At 42.1% G+C, this 26,888-nt stretch overlaps 1 protein-coding gene across 1 annotated transcript in view; it reads right to left on the reverse strand.

The window, feature by feature from the left end:
* Positions 1-26,888, reverse strand: part of LOC138762456 (contactin-associated protein-like 5) — a 762,501-nt gene that overhangs the window by 688,555 nt on the left and 47,058 nt on the right. The window contains exon 4 of the mRNA XM_069936213.1: positions 21,837-22,098. Within this exon, the coding sequence (XP_069792314.1) occupies positions 21,837-22,098 (262 nt within the window). The remainder of the gene's footprint in view (positions 1-21,836; positions 22,099-26,888) is intronic.

Genomic DNA, 26,888 nt, shown 5'->3' on the forward strand with positions numbered 1-26,888 from the left:
AGGATAAGGACAGGCTGCAGATTTTGCAGAAAAGTGGAAGATGGAGTTCAATCCAGATAAGTGTGATGTGATCCATTTTGGAAGGACAAACCCGAAGGCTGAGCACAGGATTAATGGTCAGTTACTTTAGAGTGTGACCTTGAGGTTAAATCCATACATCCCTCAAGGTCACCGCACACATTGATAGAACAGTTAAGAAGGCCTATTGGATGCTGGGCTTCATTAATAGGGGGATTGAATTCAGGAGTAGAGGTGTCATGTTGCAACTCTACAAATCTCTGGAAAGACCACACGTAGAGTATTTTGTTCAGTTAATTATGGGAAGGATGTTGAAGCTATAGAGAAGGTGCAGAGGAGATTTATCAGAATGTTGTCTGGATTGGAAAACAAAGCTTATGAGGTATGTTTAGTAGAGCTGGGACTTTTCTCTTTGGAGTGTAGAAGGATGAGAGGAGACTGGATAGAGGTCTACAAGATGATGATAGGGTGGACAGCCAGAACCTGCAGGAGCAGCAAACTCCAGATGACACAAGTACAAAGTGAAGGGAGGGAAGTTTAAGGGAGACATCAGGTGTAAGTCTTTTTTTTTTTACAGAGATATGTGGGTGTCTGGAATGCCTTTCCTGGGATGGTGATGGAGGCTGAAACGTTAGGGGCATTTATGAGACTCTTAAGAGGCACATGGATGAAGGAAATTAGAGGGTTATGGGGCAGGATGGATTTAGTACTCTTTAAAAATTGAATATATGGGTCGGCACAACATTGAGGGCCGAAAGACCTGCACTGTGCAGTAGTGTTCTATGATGGGCAGGCAAAAGCAATAATGTTTGTGTTTTCCACTTTACAGCTTTGGAGTGAAGAAGCTTCTCAGTTTCCATTAGAAAAAACTTTACAACTTATGGGTACATCTTAAAATGATGGGTCTGAAATGAGTAATTCCAACTCTAATCAGCACCTGGATGAAAAGATTAATGATTTTATTCTCCCTTTGTGACAATGTGAATTCATATGTGCCTTTCAAAAAACCCACCCGATATCCAAACTATCTCATGAAAATTCTAATCTGGGTAGTGAAAGCACGATTTTCAGATTGACAGCTTGTACATGATTACATTCACGTCATATCTGTAAAAAATTTCCATGAGACACAGCAAGAGGGCTCCTGAAACATTTCCCCTAAACCTATCTCCACTCTCCATAAACATTTAAAAAATATGAAATTAAATGAAATATTTACAGTGCCAGTGATCGGGACTGGACCTGGGTTCGGTCTGTAAGGAGTTTGTACATTCTCCCCATGTCTGGATAGGTTTTTTCCGGGGACTCTGACTTCCTCTGGGGTGAAAATGGGTGGCACGGACTTGTAGAGCTGAATTTGCCTGATACAGTGTTGTATGTCTAATTTAAAGTTAAAAATGTAAATTTAATTTAAAAAATTTAACATTTTAAGATGAATTAATAGAAAATAATTTAAAAATGACAAAAAGAACAAAAACTAAAATACTTTAAAATATTTTAAAATAATTTGTCATTTATGAGTGTGTGTGTGTGTGTGTGTGTGTGTGTGTGTGTGTGATAAAACTGATGTTCCTTTGTGGAATTTGAACAGGTGCCAGATCAGTTGGCAGAGTTCCCATGATAAGTGCTGGGAAATAGTTTCCTATGCTCTTTGTGAATTCTTATTGCTCTGTCACAGTGTTTCTAAGGTTTAGCTGAGCTGCAAATCCTTTCCAGTTTGGCAGTTAATTTACCAAATGGAGATTCAAAAACAGAGATTTTCTGGTAGCTCTGTTTTTAACTGCTGGCATTTCTCTTCAATAGTGCCACCAAGTTTATGATTGCTGTGTGAATGCTGAAGTCCCAAACAGGTTGCTATTTTAACACGCAATAAGCTGTTTGAGGAACTCCCCAAGTTAGGCAGCATCTCTTTTTTACCCTCCTTTTCATTACAATATTGTCAGATCTAACAAAGAACTTTAAAATTTATCACCCTCCTCCTATATCCTCAATGGCTTTGAATGAGCAAGTTTGAGAAAATGTTTTATTAAACAAAATTAAGAGACAGATCAAAGTCAAAGAAAGCAGAGATGAGGAACCAATCTACCAGGATTTAACTGAAAGCTCAAAGATAACAGTTCACTCCTGTTCAAATAAAGACTTCAATTAGTTTATTTCTAAATGTACAGCTTTCAAAAGTTCTTAACTCCAGATGATAGAGAGAATATTGCCAAGGAAAGATGCAATAAAGAAACAATCAATTGTAAAAAAAAAATCCCGAACAGAACTCCACTTCTTCTGCACGATTTGTGTTGCCCTCAATTTAGTATCATCAGGAAACTTAAATACATTACACTCAGTCCTCTCTTCAAAACCATTACTATCTAACGTGAACAGTTGTGGGCTCAGCACCGACCTTTGCGGCACTCTGCACATCACTGACTGCCAACCAGAGAAACACTCATTCATCCTAACTCTGCCTTTTATTGGTTAACCAATTCCTTAACCATGTTAACATTTCACCTCCAACTCCATACATCCTTTCCTTATGTACTGAATGCCTTCTGAAATTGCAAGAATACATCTATCCGTTCCCTTCTGCATACTGCACTCATTATAGCATCAAAGAACTCCAGTAAATTTACCAAACAGGACCTGTCCAAGGATAGAAGCACATTACAGCTGGGCTTAATGCTGGCATAGGGAAGTGCTGGTGCTCAATTATTATTCATTGCTTCACATCCACGAGCTAATTAGAGGCTAAATATTCAGCGGGAATGCAAGTAATTGATGTTCCCACCCAGAAACTGTAAGGAAGGGAGAGAAGGTCTTGAGTTGAGTTGGAAAACATCTGAAATCCCAGTGTATGCGAGGTAAGATCACAAAAAAAAGCATGTTCATAATAGCAAAGAAATGGAGTGTCCAACAAAAAGGCACAAGGGCTTTGGTTTCGGTAGTATGGTATGGTGGAGTCTTTGTTGATTGTTGAGTACAAGAGTATGGATACTTGGAGAATTTATGTTGAGTGAAAATAGGAAATAAATTCTGCTTTATCTGCTTCACATATATTGCCAAAAAAAAAGCAATTTCTTGCCAGCTCCAGCTGCCTACTATCTCAAGGCCTGCCGAGTGTTCACCTCTCACTATCTCACTTCAGTATCATATCTGGCCCCAAAGTGAAAATAAAAGTGAATGCAATTACAGGATATTAATTTAACATCACATTTGACTAAGGTGGAATGCATTTATGTTGTCCCCAACTTGATTTTGTCTGTTCTTTGAGGAGCGATCACTTCAGTTGTTCATGTTATGCATTACATTCTAGATCTACAGACAAGTTTTAGTCAGAAAAAAAACCATCATCCATATTTGTTTAATTCCTAGCTCATACTGCCTTTTTAAGTACTGTTTTGACAGCACATAGAACCCACTACCATATAAGAACTCCGATTTTTAGTGTGAAATGTTGGGAAAAATTTGTTTTAGCATATTTACGGGGTAAGTTGGTGAATGGGTTCCTCATGCGAGGACATTTATAGATAACGCGTGTGTCTGCCTTCACTCAACTCGATGAAAACCTTTCAGCCTTGCATGGCTGAGACGCCAAAGCATTCTTGCACATGAGCAACAGCACCGACATGTCTTCCTGCCTGCCTCACACTGAAGCTCAGGCAGCTCCCCTACCCCCACCATGCAAATGCCGATGGATTGATAGGCATGCCAAGACTTGTTGTCGTGCGAGGGCAGGAGGGAGAGAAGACAGACAGTCACCAGGGCAATGGGCAGGGCCCACCATCACGGGGAGCAGACGATCAATCACTTGCTTTGAGGGGAGTGCTGGGCCTCGGTGATCAGGCTCCACGCTGAGCCCTTTTTGACGGGCACGGCCCCCTGAGCAAAGTGGATTAGGAGCAGCGGGGTGGGGGGGGGGGGGAATGTTGGCAGTGAGCAAGCAGGCTGTCAAGGAAACCAGAAGAGATACATTGGACATTATGATTAGTGTAGTGGTTAGCACAATACTTTTACATTATCTATGAATTCAGCAAATTAGAATCCAGCGCTGTCTCTAAGGAATTTGTAAGTTTCCGCTGAGTGCTCCAATTTCCTCCTACATTCCAGAGACATAGGGGATTAGAATATTAATTTGTCACGCATGTAGTTGGGCATCACAGGCTTGTGGTCAGTAGGGCCTGTTACCATGCTACATCTCTGTTCAAAATTAAATTAGAAATATTAAATTAAAATGTATCGATCTTAATGGGATTCTTTTTTTATAAATACACAGTGAGTAGCTGGAATACTTTGCCGAAGAAAGCAGAGGAAACAGAACTGATACTCTTTAAAAAGTATCTCATAAGCTTGAGGATCAACTGGCCCAGAAGGCTACAGTGGAATATATAGATGAGAACTGCCCAAAACACAATGCTAGTCTCATCATGGTTGAAGAGAGAAGAAAAAATACAGCAGGAGATAGTTTGAAAATATGGACTGTTATGGAAGAACAGGTTTTGATCTGCTTTTATGGCCTACTGACTTGAGTTGGGTTGATAGTGCAAATTGGTGATAAAGTGGATACGTTTGATCCTGCTCAACAGATTATTTAGCACCATCACACCTTTTTCATGAACAAGCATTGGGACATTTATTGTACAAATGTTTCATTTAAATAGATGACAGACCTTGCTGATAATCTGAAGATATCTTGAATGACACAAATGTGGCTGATTGATCTCACAGTCACTTATTCATCATTCAGTTCCCCAGCAACCTTGACAGCCTCACTGTGTCTTAATTCAGCTCACTCACACAACTAAAGTGAAGAACTTCTCCAAGTGGCATCTCTGAGGAGTTCATCATTGTCGATTTTTGTACATTAGAGAGGAGGAAATAAAACATATTGGAGTCAAGTGCAGTTAATACAGTTGTCTCCTTAATTCAACCCTGGGAATCAACAGGAATGAAGGAGAATCTGGTAAAATTATATTGTCAATCAGCTATCTTTTAGTTTAAGTCTGGTTCAGGGAACAGTGAAATGTGATTTTTAATAAAGAAATAGGATTAGAATATTGCCCTGCTTTAAAAATGACATTTTAAATTTCCTATAACATAAAAGCATGCCATGTGACCCATCAAGTCATGGGCCAGCAACATCAATCTCATTTCTTGACTAGTGTCCTTGCAGCTTATTCTCTTCCATTTGCCCATCAACTCCACCTTGGTTCTCCTATCACCTCCCCACCCACATAAAGAGCAATTTATAGCAGCCAATTCACCAAGCAGCTCAACCTTGGAAATATGGCAAGAAATGTAACAGTCAAGAGAAACCCTTATGGGCACAGCAAAAATGTGTAAGCTGTACTTGGATGGCAGTGGAGGTCAGGATCGAACTCTGATATACTACCTCTTTAGTATATCTTGCTACAAAAATATTCAATGGCATTTAATTTGTTAAACTCGCACCCACCAAAAAAAAAGGATTTGAATGTTCTTTTCATCAGCAAGAACAATTGGGCGAGTTCAATAACAACATTACCTTGTGTCTTTATTACCATGAAAATGATGTGAGTCGTTCCACAGAAGCTTGAGGGGACAAAGTTTTATATTGAACCTTGTTATAAGTCATTAAGATAGAAGACACAGAGCCTGGAAAATAGATTTTTCCTAAGCTTCCTGAGGGAAATGTTTAGGGAGAAAAGCCAGAACTAATGGCACAGTCATGTTCAGGTAGAACCACAGAACACTACAGAACAGAAAACAAGCCCTTTGTCACTTCTAGTTTGTGCTGAATTATTATTCTTTCTAGTCTCACAGATGTGCATGCAGTCCATAGTCCTCCATTCCTCTCCCATCCATATATCTGTCCAATTTTTTTTTTAAGTGTTAAAATTGAACCCGCATTCACCACTTCATCTGGCACACTCCCACCACTCTGAATGAAGAAGTTCCCCCTAATATTCCCCCTAAACTTTTCCCCTTTTCACCCTTAACCCCTGTCCTCTAGTTTGTATCTCACCTACCCTCAGTTGTAAAAAAAACTACTTGCATTTACTCCTCATAAGGTACATGGATTTTGATGGACAAAATGACAGGCATGCCTATGGAAGGTCAAAGATGCTGTTACTGTTCTGTATACCACAGGACCATCACTGGAGCAAAAATCTCAATAAGTGCCGAAGGTTACAGCGTCAGAGAGTTAATTCACCATGGAAGTCTCAGAAAATAATTTTGAGGAATGACTCATTGTCAGTCTGTGTTATATCAAACCAAAGTTCAAAGTTCAACCTTGCAATTTTCATTAAAAAAAAATTCCAATTATCAGCACTCATCGATGTTTTTTAAAAAATTTGGATATACAGTGAGGTTACAGACTGTTCTGGCCCTCAAGTCTGAGCCACCCAATTGCATCTATGTGAACAATCAACCTACCAATCTCGTACATCTTTGAAATGTGGAAGGAAACTGGAGGAAACCCTCATGGACACAGGGAGAACTAAAAACTTCTTACAGATAGCAGCAGATTCAAACTTAAGTTTCTGGCACTGTAATAGCATTGTGCTAAATGCTAGGGGTGAGAAACCATTTAATTTCAGACATACAGCATGGTAACAGGCCATTTCAGCCCACAAGTACATACCAGGGGTGTAGGTAAATGGGTGGCATGGACTCATGGGCTAAAATGGTCTGTTACTGTCCTGTATGTCAGAATTAAAAATTAAAAGATTTCCAACCACTCCAAGTGGCCCATATTGAAGGCAATAAACTTGAGTTGATATCAAATTCTTCAAAAGGGCCACAAAGAAGGTTTTTGTTGGGGTGGGGACCCTGTATTTTAGCTTTTTGCAGGGATCACAGAAGTTGGAATGGTTTTCTCTTGGGAGGAACGGTTAAAGAGGTGTGTAACATACTGAAGAGCTTTGATCAACTCGATAAATCTTAAAAAGGTTTCCATAATTCAGAAGGTCATCATAGGACAGAGGTGCAAGATCAGTTGTGGAAGATATGGTAGAAAGTGATAAGGTCAATGGTTTTTACACAGTAGAATGCAATAAGCTGATATACACTGCCTGAATGGGTAGTGGAATCAGATTCATAAAGAGGTGGATAAATGGTGGAAAAGATTAATGTTGCAGGGCTGTGTATAAAACTGTACAGTCCTAGGTCCAATCAGATAGGTCGTTCAAAGAACTGCCACTGACTCCATCAACTGAATGGGCACCAACCCTCTGGGTAAATCGAACATATTTCCATATTATTTCGGAGACGATTGAAAACATTTCTTACATCTTATTACTGAATGTCTCTTTATATTGTACACTTTTTGGTGGGTTGGGGGGGGGGTGAGGGATGTAAATATAAATATATATATATATTTTTTTTTTTCCATTCACAAATACAATTTAAAATCCTGCAACTGTATTTTACCAGGCAACGTGACTTGTGTTTTACATTATTTCCAACACTATTAAACAGGGAATAATATATGGTTTCATTTGCTCTGACATTTTCTTTACTAAATTCCACGCATTTCGAATTAATACTATTAACTGGGGTAAAAATATTGATATCATATCCATGGTGAACCAATGAAACACAAACTACAAATTACTTATAGATATATATTAGTGGGGAAATGGATAATATTTTCAAATAATTGTCCTTTACTGCTGTTTTAGAAGAACCTATTAAGTAGGATAATTATAGTTTGGAACATGTTCAACTTTTGTCAGTTACATATTCCAATGTTAGCTTTCCAGGCCACTAATTCTATCATATCAGTTAATCCTTGCTATTCATCATTATATAAAATGCAAAGTCAGACAGAGATGAGCTACTCAGGTGATCATTAAATGGCAGAAAGAGGCAATCCGGCCCATCACATCCACAGTAGCCAAATACAGTAACGAGAAGGCACAGCTATGCTGCAGGCAGTGTAGAGCTTCACTGCATTAGTGAGTTGGGTTCAATTCTGACCTCTGATAAGGTTTATGTGGAGATTGTAGATTCTCCCTGTGACTGGAGGGATTTCCCTCCCACTTCACAAAGGTTAGTAGGCTCATTTAAATTTAAAAGTAAAATTTAGATGTACAGTAAGGTAACAGGCCCTTCTTGCCCATGAGCTCACACTACCCAAATGCACTAATTAACCTACAATCCCCATATATTCTTGAAGGGTGGAAGGAAACCAGAGCACCTGGTAGAAACCCACAGAGACAGGGGAGAACAATCAATCTCCTTGCAGAAAGCTTTGGAATCAAACTGGGTTTGACTGGCACTATAATAACGTTGAACTAACTGCTTTGCTGAGTATGTTGCCCATTTAGAACTGTAAATTGCCCCAAGAGCAGTTGAGTAACAGGAGAATCAGAGAAGAGTACCAACTAGCTTGTGAAGAAGAAAAGGCTACTGGGAAAACAAGTTGGGGAATGGGATTGATTGGTTTTCTTGGAGGCACTCAATGGGCTAAATGTCCTCTCTTTACATTATAAGGAAATATAATGTGAATGTGAATGAAAGTTTTTTGTAAATCCTGCTTCTTCACTGTTGCATGTAATCGTGTGGTTTTTGTCTCATCTAGTAGTCAATTAATTACATTTAAAATGTGATGAGGGCTTCTGACTGAACTACACTTTGAGGCAATAAGCTCCAGAGCCTTTACTTCATCAGCTCTCCTTTTACCCTTCAACTAAACAACATCCTTCAGTTACTGTCTCCCTGCTGAGGTTAAATAAATATCCCTTGCTACGAGTGGGGAGGTGGTTGTGACTAAGTCAGCTGGAGGCTGTGCTTCCATTGGAAGCTGAGGTGGAAGCTCCCACTAAATCTATCTGGGTACTACACCAAGACGTAATAAGGATGCAGTAGCAATCTCGACAGAGATTGAGGCCGAGGTGGTTTCAGCAACAGCAAGCGTGGAGGCAGATGGAGGTGAGCAGCCACTGTGGCAGAGGTCTCCAGAACCAGGAAGATGGAGAGGGGCTGCCACAGTGGCAGAAGCCTCTACATCCTCAGTGATGGAGCAGTGGAAGCTACAGCAGCAGAGGTCTCCATAACGTGGGAGATGGAGAGGGGCTGCCACAGTGGCAGAAGCCTCTACATCCTGAGTGATGGAGCGGTGGAAGCTACAGCAGCAGAGGTCTCCATAACCTGGGAGATGGAGAGAGACTACCACAGTGGCAGAAGCCTCTACATCCTGAGTGATGGAGCGGTGGAAGCTACAGCAGCAGAGGTCTCCATAACCTGGGAGATGGAGAGGGACTACCACAGTGCCAGAAGCCTCTACATCCTGAGTGATGGAGCGGTGGAAGCTACAGCAGCAGAGGTCTCCAGAACCAGGGAGATGGAGAGGGGCTGCCACAGTGGCAGAAGCCTCTACATCCTGAGTGATGGAGCGGTGGAAGCTACAGCAGCAGAGGTTTCCATAACCTGGGAGATGGAGAGGGGCTGCCACAGTGGCAGAAGCCTCTACATCCTGAGTGATGGAGCGGTGGAAGCTACAGCAGCAGAGGTCTCCATAACGTGGGAGATGGAGAGGGGCTGCCACAGTGGCAGAAGCCTCTACATCCTGAGTGATGGAGCGGTGGAAGCTACAGCAGCAGAGGTCTCCATAACCTGGGAGATGGAGAGGGACTACCACAGTGGCAGAAGCCTCTACATCCTGAGTGATGGAGTGGTGGAAGCTACAGCAGCAGAGGTCTCCAGAACCTGGGTGATGGAGAGGGACTACCACAGTGGCAGAAGCCTCTACATCCTGAGTGATGGAGCGGTGGAAGCTACAGCAGCAGAGGTCTCCATAACCTGGGTGATGGAGAGGGGCTGCCACAGTGGCAGAAGCCTCTACATCCTGAGTGATGGAGTGGTGGAAGCTACAGCAGCAGAGGTCTCCAGAACCAGGAAGATGGAGAGGGGCTGCCACAGTGGCAGAAGCCTCTACATCCTGAGTGATGGAGCAGTGGAAGCTACAGCAGCAGAGGTCTCCATAACGTGGGAGATGGAGAGGGGCTGCCACAGTGGCAGAAGCCTCTACATCCTGAGTGATGGAGCGGTGGAAGCTACAGCAGCAGAGGTCTCCATAACCTGGGAGATGGAGAGGGACTACCACAGTGGCAGAAGCCTCTACATCCTGAGTGATGGAGCGGTGGAAGCTACAGCAGCAGAGGTCTCCATAACCTGGGAGATGGAGAGGGACTACCACAGTGCCAGAAGCCTCTACATCCTGAGTGATGGAGCGGTGGAAGCTACAGCAGCAGAGGTCTCCAGAACCAGGGAGATGGAGAGGGGCTGCCACAGTGGCAGAAGCCTCTACATCCTGAGTGATGGAGCGGTGGAAGCTACAGCAGCAGAGGTTTCCATAACCTGGGAGATGGAGAGGGGCTGCCACAGTGGCAGAAGCCTCTACATCCTGAGTGATGGAGCGGTGGAAGCTACAGCAGCAGAGGTCTCCATAACCTGGGAGATGGAGAGGGACTACCACAGTGCCAGAAGCCTCTACATCCTGAGTGATGGAGCGGTGGAAGCTACAGCAGCAGAGGTCTCCAGAACCAGGGAGATGGAGAGGGGCTGCCACAGTGGCAGAAGCCTCTACATCCTGAGTGATGGAGCGGTGGAAGCTACAGCAGCAGAGGTCTCCATAACCTGGGAGATGGAGAGGGACTACCACAGTGCCAGAAGTCTCCAGGTCGAAGGAGAGCATAGCACTTATTCCAAGAAGTAGCTGGAGATAGAACAACTATGGCAACTACTGACACCAATCATACCATGATTTTGATTTTCCTATGTGTAAAATGACATTAAAATACTGGAAATCCAATTTGTCTTTGTAGTGATTAATCTTGTAATTTGGCTTTTACCATTTTTTTTAATGTGACGTTTGAGATCTAAAATGGCACTAGAGAGTGGTGATTTTTCTTGTAATCTGCCTGGATACCTCACTAAATTAAGCTTCTCACTGCTTCTCTGTACACCTGACAATAAAGCACAACTCCGATGGAGCCATGAATTCCCACAGCTTCTTCTGAATCAAATAAAATTACCCAAATTTTCCTCACGATTCATACTTTCAAGCCTTGGCAACATCCCTAAACCTTCACTGCATCCTCTTAAATTGTATAACTTGACGTGGTGACAGGAACTGTCTTCAGCTCTCTTGCTGTGATCTAATTGGTATTTCCAAAATAAGGACAGTATTTTTATGCAACATAGCTGGGATATATTATTCATACAAATTTACTAGTGGAGTTAGACTCCAAAGTTGTAGCCGAATGGGTAAACGCTCATTAAATTTTGTAAATGGTAGCTAAAGCACAACAGAGCAGTCGGCACTCTTAAATTGAAAGAGTAAATCTCAGCTGTCATCATGAAGGATACTGCTTAAATTCTCGCTCAGAGTTTTCCTTTGGAGAAGCACAGAGCCAGTTTGTGGAGATATAACAAACTGCCAGAATACATTGCTGAAGTACTGATTTTCTTCAACATTTGAAGTGGATGTTTGTAAAAGGATGCTGACAGTAGATAGTATAAAGGAGCAGGCAGTGTTGAGGCAACATAGAGGTTGCAGAATGACTTAGATTAGTGGAATGCGTATAAAAGTAGCAAATTAAATACAATGCAGAAAAGTATACGATCAAGCACTTTGATGAAAAAAATAAAAGGGAAGACTATTTTTGATAAATGTGGAAAAAATTGAAAATACCCAGATTCAAATGGCCTGCGAGTCCTCATGCAGGATAGCCTGAAGATAAACTGGTAGCTTAAGTAAGTGGTGAAGAAGACAAATGCAATACTAGTATTCATTTCAAGAGGAACAAAATATAAGAGCAAGGATGTGAAGTTAAGGCTTTATAAGGTATGAATTTCCTCACCTCCAGAACCACAATCAGTGAAGACTGGTAAGAATATCTCCTTCACAATCTCCACCAGTACCGGAGAACTACAGGGCAGTGTTTCTAGCCCCCTGCTCTACTCACTTTACACATACAACTGTATAACTCGGTAAGACTATACCACCATCTACAAATTTGCCGACGATACCACAGTACTGGGTTGCATAAAGGAAGGGGATGAGTCAGCGTACAGGATGAAGATTGAAAACTTGGCTGAATGGTGCACCAACAACAACCTTGCATTCAGCGTCACCAGAACTAAAGAGATAATTGTTGACTTCAGGACAGTAAAGTCAGATGTATACAATCCAGTGATTATTGGGAGATCAGAGGTAGAGAGGGTGAGCACATTTAAGTGCTTAGGAGTCATCATCTCAGAGGATCTTTCCTGGACCCAACACATCAATGACATCATGAAGAAAGCTCACCAGCTCCTCTACTTCCTCAGGAATTCCAGAGGTTTGGTATGACACAAGAAACCCTGGCAAATTTCCACAGATGTGTGTTGGAAAGTGTGCTGACCGGCTGTATCACAGCCTGGTATGGAGGTACCACTATTTCTGAGCGTGAACCCCCACCCTAAAGGTAGTGGATCCAGCCCAGGATATCACAGGCAAAATACTATTGAGAAAATCTGCAGGGAATGCTGCTGGCAGAGAGCAGCAGCAATCATCAAAGATCCACACCACCCAGCACACACTCTGTTCTCACTACTGCCATCAGGAAAGAGGAATAGGTGCCACAGATTCACACCACTAGGTTCAGGAACAGCTGATACCCCTCCACCATCAGACTTCTCAACAACAAACTCAGAGACTCGTTTAAGGACTTTTACTTGTGCACTTTATTGATTCTATTTTTTATCCTTTCTGTAGTGCCTCAGTTTGTTTATATTCATTATCTGTTTACGATTCTTAACATTTATTTGTTTACATGTATATGCTGTGTACAGTTTTTTGGAACTACCAATTAGGGGCAATTCTGTCATGCCCACAAGCAAAAAATCTCAGGGTTGTATGTGGTCTTGTGTATGTACTCTAAATGACAATAAATCTGAATAAGGAACTGGTGAGTCCTTAAATAGATTATTGTAAGCAGTTTTGGCTCCTCATTACAGTAAAGATGTGCTGAAGTTGGAGAGGGTTCAAAGAAGGTTCATTAGGATGATTCGAGGAATTAACAGGTTATCATATGAGGAGCATTTGACAGCTCCTGGCCTGCATTCATTGGAATTTAGGAGAATGAGCCAAAGTTACAATGAAATATTTCAATGTTGAAAAGTGTGGTCAGAGTAGATGTAAAAAGTTTGTTTCCTATGGTGCGAAATAACTTTAAGATTGAAGGGTGTCCACTTAGAACAGAGAGGCATCAACATTTTTTCAGCCAGACCATAGTAAATCTGTGGAATTTGTTGGCACAGGTGGTTGTGGAGCCCAAGTCATTGAATGTTTTTAAGACAGAGATTGAAAGATTCTTGATTAGCCAGGGCATCAAAGGTTATAGGGAGAAAGCCAGACAGTGGGGCTGAGTGGATGATTAAATGGAGGGACAGACTTGATGGGATGAAAAGCCTATTCTGTTCCTATGTCTTATGTTTGTTTAGCAACAACTCCATTGAAAATAAGTTCTAGAGAATATATAAAATAGAAGCATGAGCAGGCCATCTGACCTATCCTCCCTGCTTTGCTATTCAATAAGATCATGACTGGTCTGTTTCTTTCTTGCTGGTTGAACCTCACATGAGTAAGATAATGTCGCCTTTGCTCCATTATAACTGATCTCTCTTAGTAACTCTGTGTTTTGCTCGATCGGATATGTGAAGCAAACCTGTCCATTGAACCTCTATACACACAATAACAAATTTGAACTAAATATAATGCCTTGATTACCCAAAGACACTTCTTTGGTTCTCTTTGGTCAGAGTAATGTTTCACTGGGATGGATTATACTCGACACAGCCACAGACTATAAGTTTGCGTCACCAAAGCCATTTCCATCCCTCCCCCATCTCCCAGCAGCACACTGCGCAACCTGCAGCTCCATAAGTGATGAAAAGTGGCACCATAGTCTCGAAGTTAGCGCTGACTCATGAGGATCACTGCATTAATTGTTTTTTTTCACAGATTTGTCGTGCTTCATTTGTCTCTGCCGACCATAATATCATTCACCGACTTTGGGCCCTTATCCCCCGAAATCTCTCCAAGTATCAATCGACATACCTTTTAAACAGTGTAATCATGACCAACACTCCCACTTCCTCTGCCTGTTTATTCCAGATATTCACCACTCTCAGTGTGGAAAATTCTACCCCACAGATCTCATGATAAATTACTTATCATGAACCTGTGCCCTCTGGTTCTAGACTGGGAAAGAGACTCTGACTGTCCTGTCCATGTCCCTCTTCATTTTGGAATCATCTATAGGCTTCCAAAATTCCAGTGACAATAAACCCAATCTATGCAATCACAGCTGACATCTACAGTACAAACCACCATTCCAAACAATGTCCTGGTAAATCACTTTGACAATCTGTCTCTTGCTAGCACATCCTTCCTGCCGTGTGGTGTCCAGAAATGAACCCTTTTGGCAAGTGTTTTCACATTTGCAACATGATGCCCCAAATCTTTGCCTATGAAGACAAACAGGACATATGTCTTCTTCATTACCCTTTCCACCCTGTGTCACAACCTTCAATAAGCCATGGCCTTGCACTACAAGATCAAAGATATCTATGCTTGCCTTAAAATAATCAGATGTATGAAATCTAATCTCCCATACACTAAACAATCTCATCAGTTCCTAACTTTTCATACCTTTATATCTCACAAAAATCATGAGAATCAGAATTAATTCAAGAATCTCACTCATGGTATTTGGATCAATTTTCTTTGTTGCTCAATACCATTTTCACAGTGATATATCACATTAATGATGGAGGCTTGTCAGCTCCAGACAAAGGTTTGAGAACCAGAGGATAGAGGTTTAAGGGAATTGTAGGTAGACACAAAGGCTTTGGTGAGGTCAACAAAGGTGATGTAGAGTCCTTTGTTTTGTTCTCTGCACTTTTCTTGGAGCTGTCTGAGGGCAAAGACCATGTCAGTAGTTCCTCTGTTTGCGCGAAAGCCGCACTGTGATTCTGGGAGAATATTCTCGGTGACACTAGGTATTATTCTATTTAGGAGAATCCTAGCGAAGATTTTGCCTGCAATGGAGAGCAGCGTGATTCCCCTGTAGTTTAAGCAGTCTGATTTCTCGCCTTTGTTTTTGTACAGGGTGATGATGGTGGCATCACAAAGGTCCTGAGGCAGTTTTCCTTGGTCCCAACAAAGCTTGAAAAACTCATGCAGGCTTTGGCAAATACTAGAGCGCATCGGATGCCCCCCAAAGTTCCTCAACATGATTATCCAACTGCACGAAAACCAACAAGGTCGGGTCAGATACAGCAATGAGCTCTCTGAACCCTTCTCCATTAACAATGGCGTGAAGCAAGGCTGTGTTCTCGCACCAACCCTCTTTTCAATCTTCTTCAGCATGATGCCGAACCAAGCCATGAAATACCTCAACAATGAAGACGCTGTTTACATCCGGTACCGCACGGATGGCAGTCTCTTCAATCTGAGGCGCCTGCAAGCTCACACCAAGACACAAGAGAAACTTGTCCGTGAACTACTCTTTGCAGACGATGCCGCTTTAGTTGCCCATTCAGAGCCAGCTCTTCAGCGCTTGACGTCCTGTTTTGCGGAAAATGCCAAAATGTTTAGCCTGGAAGTCAGCCTGAAGAAAACTGAGGTCCTCCATCAGCCAGCTCCCCACCATGACTACCAGCCCCCCCACATCTCCATCGGGCACACAAAACTCAAAACGGTCAACCAATTTACCTATCTCGGCTGTACCATTTCATCAGATGCAAGGATCGACAACGAGATAGACAACAGACTCGCCAAGGCAAATAGCGCCTTTGGAAGACTACACAAAAGAGTCTGGAAAAACAACCAACTGAAAAACCTCACAAAGATACAGAGCCATTGTCATACCCACACTCCTGTTCGGCTCCGAATCATGGGTCCTCTACCGGCATCACCTACGGCTCCTAGAACGCTTCCACCAGCATTGTCTCCGCTCCATCCTCAACATTCATTGGAGCGCTTTCATCCCTAACGTCGAAGTACTCGAGATGGCAGAGGTCGACAGCATCGAGTCCACGCTGTTGAAGATCCAGCTGCGCTGGGTGGGTCACGTCTCCAGAATGGAGGACCATCGCCTTCCCAAGATCGTGTTATATGGCGAGCTCTCCACTGGCCACCGTGACAGAGGTGCACCAAAGAAAAGGTACAAGGACTGCCTAAAGAAATCTCTTGGTGCCTGCCACATTGACCACCGCCAGTGGGCTGATATCGCCTCAAACCGTAGCAACCTCCTTTGAAGAAGACCGCAGAGCCCACCTCACTGACAAAAGGCAAAGGAGGAAAAACCCAACACCCAACCCCAACCAACCAATTTTCCCCTGCAACCGCTGCAACCGTGTCTGCCTGTCCTGCATCGGACTTGTCAGCCACAAACGAGCCTGCAGTTGACGTTTACCCCCTCCATAAATCTTCGAACGTGAAGCCAAGCCAAAGAAGAAGAAGAGGTAGACACAAACAATGGCTTTCTTCATAGAATGCTGTAGCCTGCAAACTACACACAGACTGCATCCAAGATCAGGATTGAACCTTGGTGTCTGGAACTAATGGGCAATGTCCTCTCCACCTGGGCCATTCTCCTCCTTTTATTCACCAAGATCCAGGAATAAAGTTGAGGACTTTCTTGTTGTAGAGGTAAGATGCCCATCAGGGGGACCTGTAACTTTATACCTTGTACATTTTTTTTAAAAATAAAAAGTTATCATTGGAAGAATGAGGATAAGCTTCTTCCGCTTTAGAGGAATTTGTTGCCACAGATTCATATTGTGTGCAGGAAAGCCATAAGGTTGAAAAAGTGCAGAGAAGATTTACAAGGATGTTGTCGGGTCTTGAGGAACTGATTTACAGGGAAAGGTTAAACAGGTTAGGACTTTACTCCCTTGAGGTATTCAAAATTATGAGGGGGACAGGTAGAGTAAATACAAGCAGGCTTTTTCCACTGAGATTACGTGAGGCAAGAACTGGAAGACATGGGTAAAAGGTGAAATGTTTAAAGGGAACATTAAGGGGAACTTCATACAGAGAATGGTGGAAATGTGGAATGTGCTGCCAGTTGAATTGGTAAATGTGGGCTTAATTTTAATATTGAGGGAAGAAATGAATAGATACATGGATAGGAGTGGCATGGAGGACTATGGACTGGGTGCAGGTTACTGGGACCAGGCAGAATAATAGTTTAGCACAGACTAGATGGGCAAAATTACCTATTTCTCTGATGTAATGTTCTATGTTTCTAGGTAGATGCGGAGGCCCAGTCATTGTGTACATTTAAAGCTGAGGTTGATAGGTTCCTGATTTGTAAGAGTATCAAAGGTTACGGGGAGAAGGCAGAGGGATGTGGTTGAACACAAAAACATACCAGGAAAGATTTGAATGGCAGAGCCAAATAGCCAAATTCTGCTCCTAAGTCTTCTGGCTTTTATGGGACAACTGAAGAAAAGGTTGAACACCAGTTGATGTTACACTCGAAGGACTCCTTTCAGTTTGAAATGTAGAAGGGGTTCAATCACATTTTTAAATGTTTTGGAAAATATGGCCTTATTATAGTCTTCACAGTTGGCTTTAGTGTCTAATATATAATGCCATTTCATTTAAATTGCTCTACTAACCTATTAATTTTGCAACGACACAACATTCAAGGGTAGAACTAATTGATGTGCTCATTGTATCATCCACTCCCTATGGGTGAAGAGCTCTAAACAAAGCTGTCTCACACACAGTGGTAAGGTTAAACTTGTTCTCATCAGCAATCCTGGCAATAAATATTATACATGCTCTGCATTGCAGAGAAAAATTCTTGTTGCTCATTCTGCGTTATGCACCGGAGACATTGGAAAGGTTTGACAAACAGCTATACATATCACTTGTATTACACAAATAAACATGGATACACTCATTTGCCTTCCTCCACAGTTTGTTTAATTGTGTCTTTGTAATACCAACATGAGTATTTAATATTAACTCCCTAATTGCTGTTGTATTTGACACAAGAGATATTAATAATGGGAGTAATATTAGCAATAGGATGTAAAGGAACTCTTCAGAGTGTAAATTTTAACACAATTGTACAAGAAAGTCTGCAGAATAGACATATGCTGTATATTTGTGGTTAAAAAAACAGTAAACGTTGGAGGAACTCAGCCTGTCCAGCAAACTGCCTGAGTTTCTCCAGCATTGACTGTGTTTTTACTTCAATCACAGCATCTACAGACTTCCATGTTTCAGTCCATATTTGTGGGTACATTTATTGGAGAAACGTGGTATGTTGTAAAATAAAATAAATCAAAGAATTGAACTATTTTGTCATCATTTCCATTTTCAATAGACTTGAAAAATTCCATGAATTACATTGTTATGAAAGCTTTTTGATATTGCTCAATTCTATTCTCATTATACTACAACCTTTTTATATGTAATATCACTAATATTATAACCTGTTATACTCTATATTATAACCTGAAACATACTTCGATGTGCTTTCACCTATGAGTTATCATGTGGTGCTCAAGGTATTATCATAATTTTTTTTATTCCTATTCCATTTTTTTGTGAAGGCCAATATTTTTAAATATTTTTTTCAAAAAGCCCTGAGATTTTGACAGAACAGTACTTTCAGGCTTAACTACAACAAATCAGCAGGGAGAAGACAATGGTCTAATACAGTGAAGGATTTGAACAGCGAAAATTCTCGACAGTGTGATGGTTCTGTGCAGTCAAGGTTACAGTATGTCGGCTCACTTCCACACTGTGCATTGATTTTGGAGCTTCTTCACAAACCAGCAGACCTTCCCAAGTTTTATTCATGGTGGGACAGGATTGCCAGTGTGTGTCAGCTGAAGGATAAGATTAAGAACTTTCTTTTGCCACAGCTGATTTTACACCTTCAAGGCATCCCAAAAGGCCTAACAGCTAACAAGTTCAATTTTTGAAGTTTAGTCAGAATTAGTTTTTGGTAAATTGAGCAACAGATTTGAACATAGCAAAGTCCTGCAGCCATCATTAATGTTTGGATATTTGGCGAATCAGGGGAAATTAGGTAATGGAGGAAATTGACTCAGTAAGTAATAATCGAGTGCCTGAGCAGGTGGAAGAGTCCAAATGTTTGTTGAATGGCTTATGCAATGGTGGTGTTAGGATCAATGTTATTCAGGGCATGAAGTGAAATCTTTGTTTTGCAAACATTTCCTGTCACCGTGATACTAGATGGCACTCAACATCAAAATATTGCAGAAGCTAGAAATCTGAAATCACTTCAGAAAATATTGGACACTCTCAGTTGGTCAGGCAGCATCTGTGAGGGAAGTAAAATGGATTTACAGGTTCTGGCTAATTGCCTGATACATTTGATCATCTTTTCCCTAATGCAAACTGAGCTGCTGATCATTTGGTTACATATTCTGGGTTTTTTTTTTAACTGCATACACCAGATTGCATTATTGCATTCTCTTGAAATATTGTGCTCATAGTCTTTGTTGATACAAAGTATAACTCTTTGAAAAATTATTTATTGTACACATTCAATTCACTATAAATATCCACAAGACACTGTTTTATACAAGCCATGAGCAGGGATTTAAAGATACCCATATTCAGAATGACATGTAATTTAACCCTTTGGACTCCAGCCATTTTTAACCTTCTATAATATACAACATACTCCGGACTGGGTCCATGGATAAACCATTGCAGTGTAAACACCAATACGAACAAGCTGCTGGCTGGGTATAAAATCACTCTGGAAAACCAGGACACGGAATACATGCGCTTGTTGGTAGTCCCCGAAAACCAGGATATGGAGTCTAAAGGGTTAAAAATACATGTGCAAATTTAGTTCAAAATTAACTTTGGGATCTCAACGTGGCTGGCAAGTCCAGCAAGTATTGTTAATCCCTAATTATTCTCAAGAAATCTTTTTGACCTGCTGCAGTCCTTTGAAGATGCTCCCACAGTGATGGTAGGAAGCAATATACCCCCATACCAGGATGGAGTGTCACTTCAAAGCTGCCTGCAGGATGTGCATATGTTGCCTTAAACTACTTCAAGATTAAAGGAGGGATCATTAACTTTGTTCATAAGGGCAATGTCAATTTTCCTTCTGTTTCCCCAACATCACTGCCACTCCCGTGCGCTATTCTTACTCACACTGACCCCCAACTCTCTAGTTCAGGAGATAAACAAGAAGGCCGCAGAGGCTAGGAAAGTAGTGTAACCAGATGCCATCAATATTCACTTCTCCAGTTTGCAGCGACCCCCTGGCCCCAGTCTCTCTCTTTCCCTCATCTCTCTAAACCCCTCCAGATCCCCACCCCCTTCCTTTCTCAGCTCTGTACTTCGTCCTCCTATCAACTCTTAGCTCCTTTCTCTTCTTCCCCTTCCTACCTGTATCCACCCATCACCCCCCCCCCTCCACCATGGGCATCTGCCCGATTTTAGCCATATCTGGAAGGTCCCAATCCTAAAATGCTGATTGCCTATTTAAACAAGAAAATCAGCAATAAATTCCTTGGATATTGGATGTCCTGCTGATCTCCTCCAGCAGTTTTGTGTGCTGAAAAGTTTATTCATTTTTACTCCAAACCAAAACTCATTCAGCACTTGTCACAAGTTCTCATCTAATCTGAAGCTCACCAATATTCCCATGATGTGAAAGGGAAGATGCATCCAATGTTTCTTTTTCTTCCAAGCTCAATAATGAATGGTCATCATGCCGTTGCATTCCACAATACAGAAATAGGCCCGTTGTCTCCAACGTATCCATGCTGACCAATTTAATCCCATGATCAGCCCATATCCTTCTCAACCATTCTTGTCCATGTATCTGTCTATCATTTCCTATTTTTCAACCTAGCCGATAATAACAAACACCGGAGTTCATTGGTTTATGATGAGGGTAGGAAAGTTTAGTGAAGATGTCAGAGGTAAGGATTCCCCCCCCCCCCCACCCTCAGAGAATGATGGGTGCCTGGAATGTACTGCTAGGGATGATGGTGGAGGCTGGTACAATGGGGGAGTTCTTGGATGCAAGAAAAGTAGAGGGTTGTGGGTGTGAGGAAGGAAAAATTTGATTCTTGTGGAGTGGGTTTAAATAGGTTAGCACAACATCATGGGCTGAGGGGCCTGACGGTACTGTGATGTTCTATGTTCCTCTGGCAATTTGTTCCATCTACCTATACCTTATGTTTGAAGCAGGTGCCTCTCAGGAGTCCAATATGCCTGCTCCATCTCAGCTCAAAACTCTACCTGGGAAAAAGACGATGACTATTTATCGATGCTTCCCATACTCCCCCAACCCCACCCCCCCAGAATTTTATAAACACTCCCCAATTCTTAGCTTCCTATGCTACAGGAAGAAAATACATAGTCTATTCAACCTCTCCTTATAGTTAAAGTCATGATAACATTCTCGAGGTTCACCATTATCAGTCAACAAGTAACAAATCAACAGCAATTGAGGTCCCCAATGATTTTCTACTTTTCTCTATTTCTAACTGAATATCTTGCACTCATTATCATTCCAGACCAGACAAATTTTCATCCTTTCAATGGCTGTTTGTCTTTTTTTAATCAAGCTACAGTTAATCCTTCCCTTCCTCCAGACCATGCTTATCCTACTCCTCTTGAGTTGTAATCTCCCCTTTCCTCTTCACTCTAATCTTGTTTGGCTCAGCATGCTGTGTTTCAGGAGATAATTAGCTGCCTAAAATGATTTGCCTGGAGCTAAGTACTGCACTCCACTTGTACAGTTCCTCCCGCTGTCACTGCTGACTGCTACAATTACCTGCGGTGATGTCAGCTTGGCTTCGCGATAATTTATGGACAGTTATTTTGAGCTTCCCCTTGACCAGGTAGATTTGCAGCACTCCCGACATTCCATGGAACTGGTTGTACAACAGCAGCCCATCTCGGTTCCAGGTGCGGAACTGGAAGCTGACGGAGAGGCCATCCATTTGAGGCTTGCCGGGCAGCAGCAGGTAACTGGTAGTTGTGGTGAAGGTGACGGGAACAATGCGAGGCTCCATGCACAAGAAGGTCACATTACCCTGGTTGAAACAGCAAGGGGGGAGGGAAGGGAGGGGAGAGGAAATGGATGAGGAGGAAGAAAACAATAATTTGACTTCTAAAATGAGACATTTTGATTGCTTTGTCTCAAAGCTCTTTTGCTTTCAATAAGTGGCTAACAAAGAAAATTTCCCAAGAAATTATCTCTGGTCAGAAAAATCATACAAATATATGCAGAAGTAGATCATTGAGGCCATTTCACCGTTCAATATGATCATATCACATCAGCACCATTTTCCTGCTTTTTCTCCAAATCTGTTTATTCTTTTTACCACAAGGGCCACATCCAACTCCCTTTTCCATATACCGTAAAACTCCTGGTATCCAGCAGATGCTGGAGAAGAGAGTTTTCCGATTGTAAGAGACTCAACTTATAATATCTAACTCATACACCACCTTTAAGAATAAACAGTTTAAAAGACAAAAAAAAATACACTGTACTTACACTGAACAAACTTCACTTTCATAAATACATAAACCTTAAAGTATTTTACTTTATTTTCAGTCACATTCTTTGAAAACTTTTAACCATCACTGCATTTGTAGGTTTCTATGAGCCCACGTGGAGAAAGGTTGGTTTGGAAGGATACAGGGTGAATGCAGGAAAATGGGATTTGCTTGGGTGGCATGGACAAGTTGAGCTGAAAGATCAGTTTGTGTGATGCAGAACTAATGGATTGAAATTCAGAAGCAGAGTATAAATTGACCATGCACTCCAGTGAGCTGTAATACATTTCCAGGCAATTTGAATACAATTTGCATAAAGCAACTATGGTATCATAGTTACTGGACTAATTTCCATAGGTCGACACCACTGATTCATAGACATGAGTTCAATTCCCATCATAGCAGTTGGCGAATTTAATTTCAAGTAATTAAATCAATCTGACCTTCAAAAAGAGAACATTAACAAGCGTATAACCATATATCTACTGGATATCTATATCCTTGTTAAAAAGTAATTTGGCTTGTTATTGTTTTTTAGGGATGGTAATTTATCATATTTTTCTCATGAGAAGGGACTGTCCATCTCATCAAGTATATGCTGTATTCGGCACCATCCCATCAGTCCTATTCTCTTATTTATTTCCCTGCACAATTTTCTTGCCCATAAAATACCCCCATCTCATCATTACATGCCCCTCCTCATCATTCTCCTGCTACCCAGCTACATGAACGGTAGTTTTAAGTACAGGTACTCCCTGACTTACGATCTTAATTGGGACCCAAGGATCGGCCATATCTTGAAATGGATGTGTCGGAATTTTTTTCCCCCATGCATGGAGTACCGAAGTCTTAAAACAAACTTTTTAATCAAATGTTGTATTTGACAAACTGTAACAGGTATACAGGGCATGTAAGACCTAAAATGTGCATAATTACCTTGTTGGTGGGCATCCTGGGGTCCACAAGTTGGGCGTGGCCATCTTGATTCCTGTGCGTATGCACGAGTCTTTGGTTGATGCATGCACATGGGTTCACATATTGGAGTTCAGTGGGTGCATGCGCAAGAGTTAAGGCCACAGATTCAATATCATTAGGGGTGCCGAAGACCCACTGAGCTCCAGTACATGAACCTACTGCACATGCGCCAACCGAAGACTCACACATGTGCATAGGAAGCAAGACGGCTACGCCCAGCCTATGGTCCTAGAACACTGACCAACAACGCAATTACACACATTTTGGCTCTTATGTGCCCTGTATCCCAGTTATAGCTTGCCAAATACAACATAAATCACATAAAGTTTATATTTTTTTTTTGAAAATTGGTCGTATGTGCAGATGGACGAAAGTCACATAGGCTGTAAATTGGGGAGTGCCTGTCTCTCATTAACTGGCCAGTTTATCATTGGGACATGGGAGAAAATTGGTAATACCCAGGCCTATCTGAAGAAAACCCTGACCAATTCCTGCCAGTACGTGACCTGCTGTACTAGAGGTTCCATCATACTTGATAACTGCTGCACCAGGATAAAGAAGGCCTTCCATTCTTATATGAGACCGCATTTTGACAAGTCACATCGCCTGACTGTTGTCCTTTTGCCTGAATACAGACAGAGAGAAGCATCAGAGATCAGAACAGCCCGTTGGTGGTTGTGGGAGGCTGAAGAACTGTTACAAGACTGGTTCAAGTTAGTAGTGGTGTGTAGAGCTTGTCGAAAGAACCAAAGACTTGTTGATCCAAACCAAGGCTTTTATTAGCAAAAGACAGGAGCTCTTCACAGGTGGCCAACCAGTCCGGAATGATCTGACCTGGCTTGGGACACAACCCTTTAAGGCCCAGACAGTAGGCGTGGCTAAGCTCTCAGCCAATCGCTGTAAGCACAGTCATTACACTCTAGATACTGTAACTATATACATTAGAGATAAGTCTGTACTATCACATGGTGTTCAAGAACTCAGATGAGGATCTGAATGATTACACCAGGGTTAATACAGTCTTCAACAAACAACTGTTGATGTGTGTGTCTGGCCTTCAGAAAAAGAATCTCAGGGTTGTATGTGATATCATGTACGCACTCTGACAATAAATCTGAATTTTGAACTTTGAATCCTACGCAGTCACAGGTACATTATGCAACTTTGCACAGATAGCACTGGAGGTTGGGATTAAACTGGATCATTGAAGCTATAAGGCACTCATGTTAACTGCTGCTCATGGTGCTACCTTTAAATCTGTTGTTCACATGCAATGTGATCTGATATTTAAATATTCTTCAGTTCGGAAGATGTGATGGATTATGTTATATTTTGTTTTAAAGGAGATGAATTGTGGCAGGTTTTTTAGTGTGGGTCACATACAAACGCTTCAAAACAGATCTCATTTAAAATGCAAGAGCTTGGCTCAAGCCAGACAGCCCAGGCTCCGAGTGCCTTTGAAAAAGTTTTGAAGAATACCTATAAGGACATGCTGTGGAGAATTAGATTATTGTTTTGGAAAGCAAGAGATGAACGAACTCAGAAGATTGGGTCTGGTGCACTTGACTGAGTGCAGTTTGCTGTTCTAAGAGGGTCATGTGGTTTTCTCTGTGTGTGTGAGAGAGAGAGAAAGAGAGAATTTTTCAGCAGCAGCAGGGACTGGAACATGACAAGTGGGCAAGCTTGTGGAAACCCCATTATAAAGATGGGTTGTGAGTTTTTAGTTCAGCATGGTCAAAGCCCTTGTGGTCCATACAAGAAGTAATGCCTCCAGTGCCTGATGCCCTCTACAATGGCTTGAGCCTCTTTCTCCAAAGATAGGTTCCGAAGCTCATGGCCTTGTAGCGTGCAGGAGAAAAAGGCACTGGCCTGTCCACTTGGTTAAGGGTAGCGGCATCATTTTCCACCTGGAAGGGTGTGATCTCGTCCACCCCATGCATGGCGTCCTTTGCAATGTAGTTCGGAGTGCAGTCAAAAGCCATCTTGGCTTCAATCAACAATGGGAAAGAGGTGGACTTTAAGAGGGTGAGGATCTTATCTGTGCAGTGAAGGATCCACTGGGCGTAATAGGAGAAATAGCCCAGGCACCTCCTTAAGGCTTTCATGGTCCTCATGTTTGGGAGCTCTAACAGGGGGTGCATTCAATCAGGGTCAGGGCCAATGATGCCATTCTCCACTACATAGCCCAGGATCACCAGGCGTTTCATCTAGGACACGCACTTACTGGAGTTGTATGTGAGGTTCAGGGCCTTGGCTGTGTAGAGAAATCTCTGGAAGTTGGAGTCATGGTGTTCCAGAAAGTGTCCACAAATGGTGACATTGTCAAGATGAGGGAAGGTGGCCTTCAACCTGTATTCATCAACGATTTTGTCCATCTGCCTCAAATGCTGTGTAGGGGCGGTCCTCTGAACAGATCTGTAACTGATGGTATGCAGCTTTCAAGTCTATGGTCGAATAGACCCAGTACTGCACAATTTTGTTTACCATGTCCGAAATTCAAGGGAGGGGGTACATGTCCAGTTCTGTGAAGCGATTAATTGTTTGGCTGTAATCAATCACTAGCCAGACTTCTCTTCCACTTTCATGACTACCACCTTTGCTCTCCATGGGTTGTTTCTAGGTTCAATGATGTTTTCTTTGAGTAGCCACTGTGTCTCAGCTCTGATAAATTCCCAATCCCCCATACTGTTTCGCCTGGTCTTTATAGCTATTGGTATGCAATCAAGAATCAGGTTCGAAACAATGGGGGAAGGAAATCATTATTTAGGGTGGAGGGACCCCATGTGGTGTCCAGCTTTTGGGACCTTCTGTTCTGCACCGTGATTGGGGGAAGTGGGCCAGAATATTCCATGGGCACACATTTAAGGTGACACAGGAGCACCCAAATCCTTCAGTACATACAATTAGAAATTACAAAATTCATCCCCCCCACCACCTTTTACAGTTAGATGTACTATACAATACCCCTGGATCATTGCAGAGTGCAAATGTGAAGTTGGGAAAATATGAAAGTCTCTCAGGTACACTCTTAAGTTGTACCACAGAGCCATCACAGAGTTTATAAAACTGTCCGTGGAGCCAGTGTCTACTAAGCAATCAGTCAAATGACTATTTACTCTCACCTCCATTGTCAAGTTATTCAAATGGTGAGGTATTACCTGATCCAGGACAATCAACACCAGTGCTCCAGAAACCCTGTTGCTCCCATGCTGATGTGGACATTCTCCTCTTGGCCTGCGGGTAAACAAGATGGCATCGACCATGAGGTGAGGCAAGATGGTCACACTCCATCTTGATGCGATGATGGACTAGGTGGTGCTGACCTCAAGGTGCTGCAAGATGGTTGCCG

The sequence above is a fragment of the Narcine bancroftii genome, chromosome 4 (assembly GCF_036971445.1).
Source record: "Narcine bancroftii isolate sNarBan1 chromosome 4, sNarBan1.hap1, whole genome shotgun sequence".
In the NCBI taxonomy this organism is placed as follows: Eukaryota; Metazoa; Chordata; class Chondrichthyes; order Torpediniformes; family Narcinidae; genus Narcine; species Narcine bancroftii.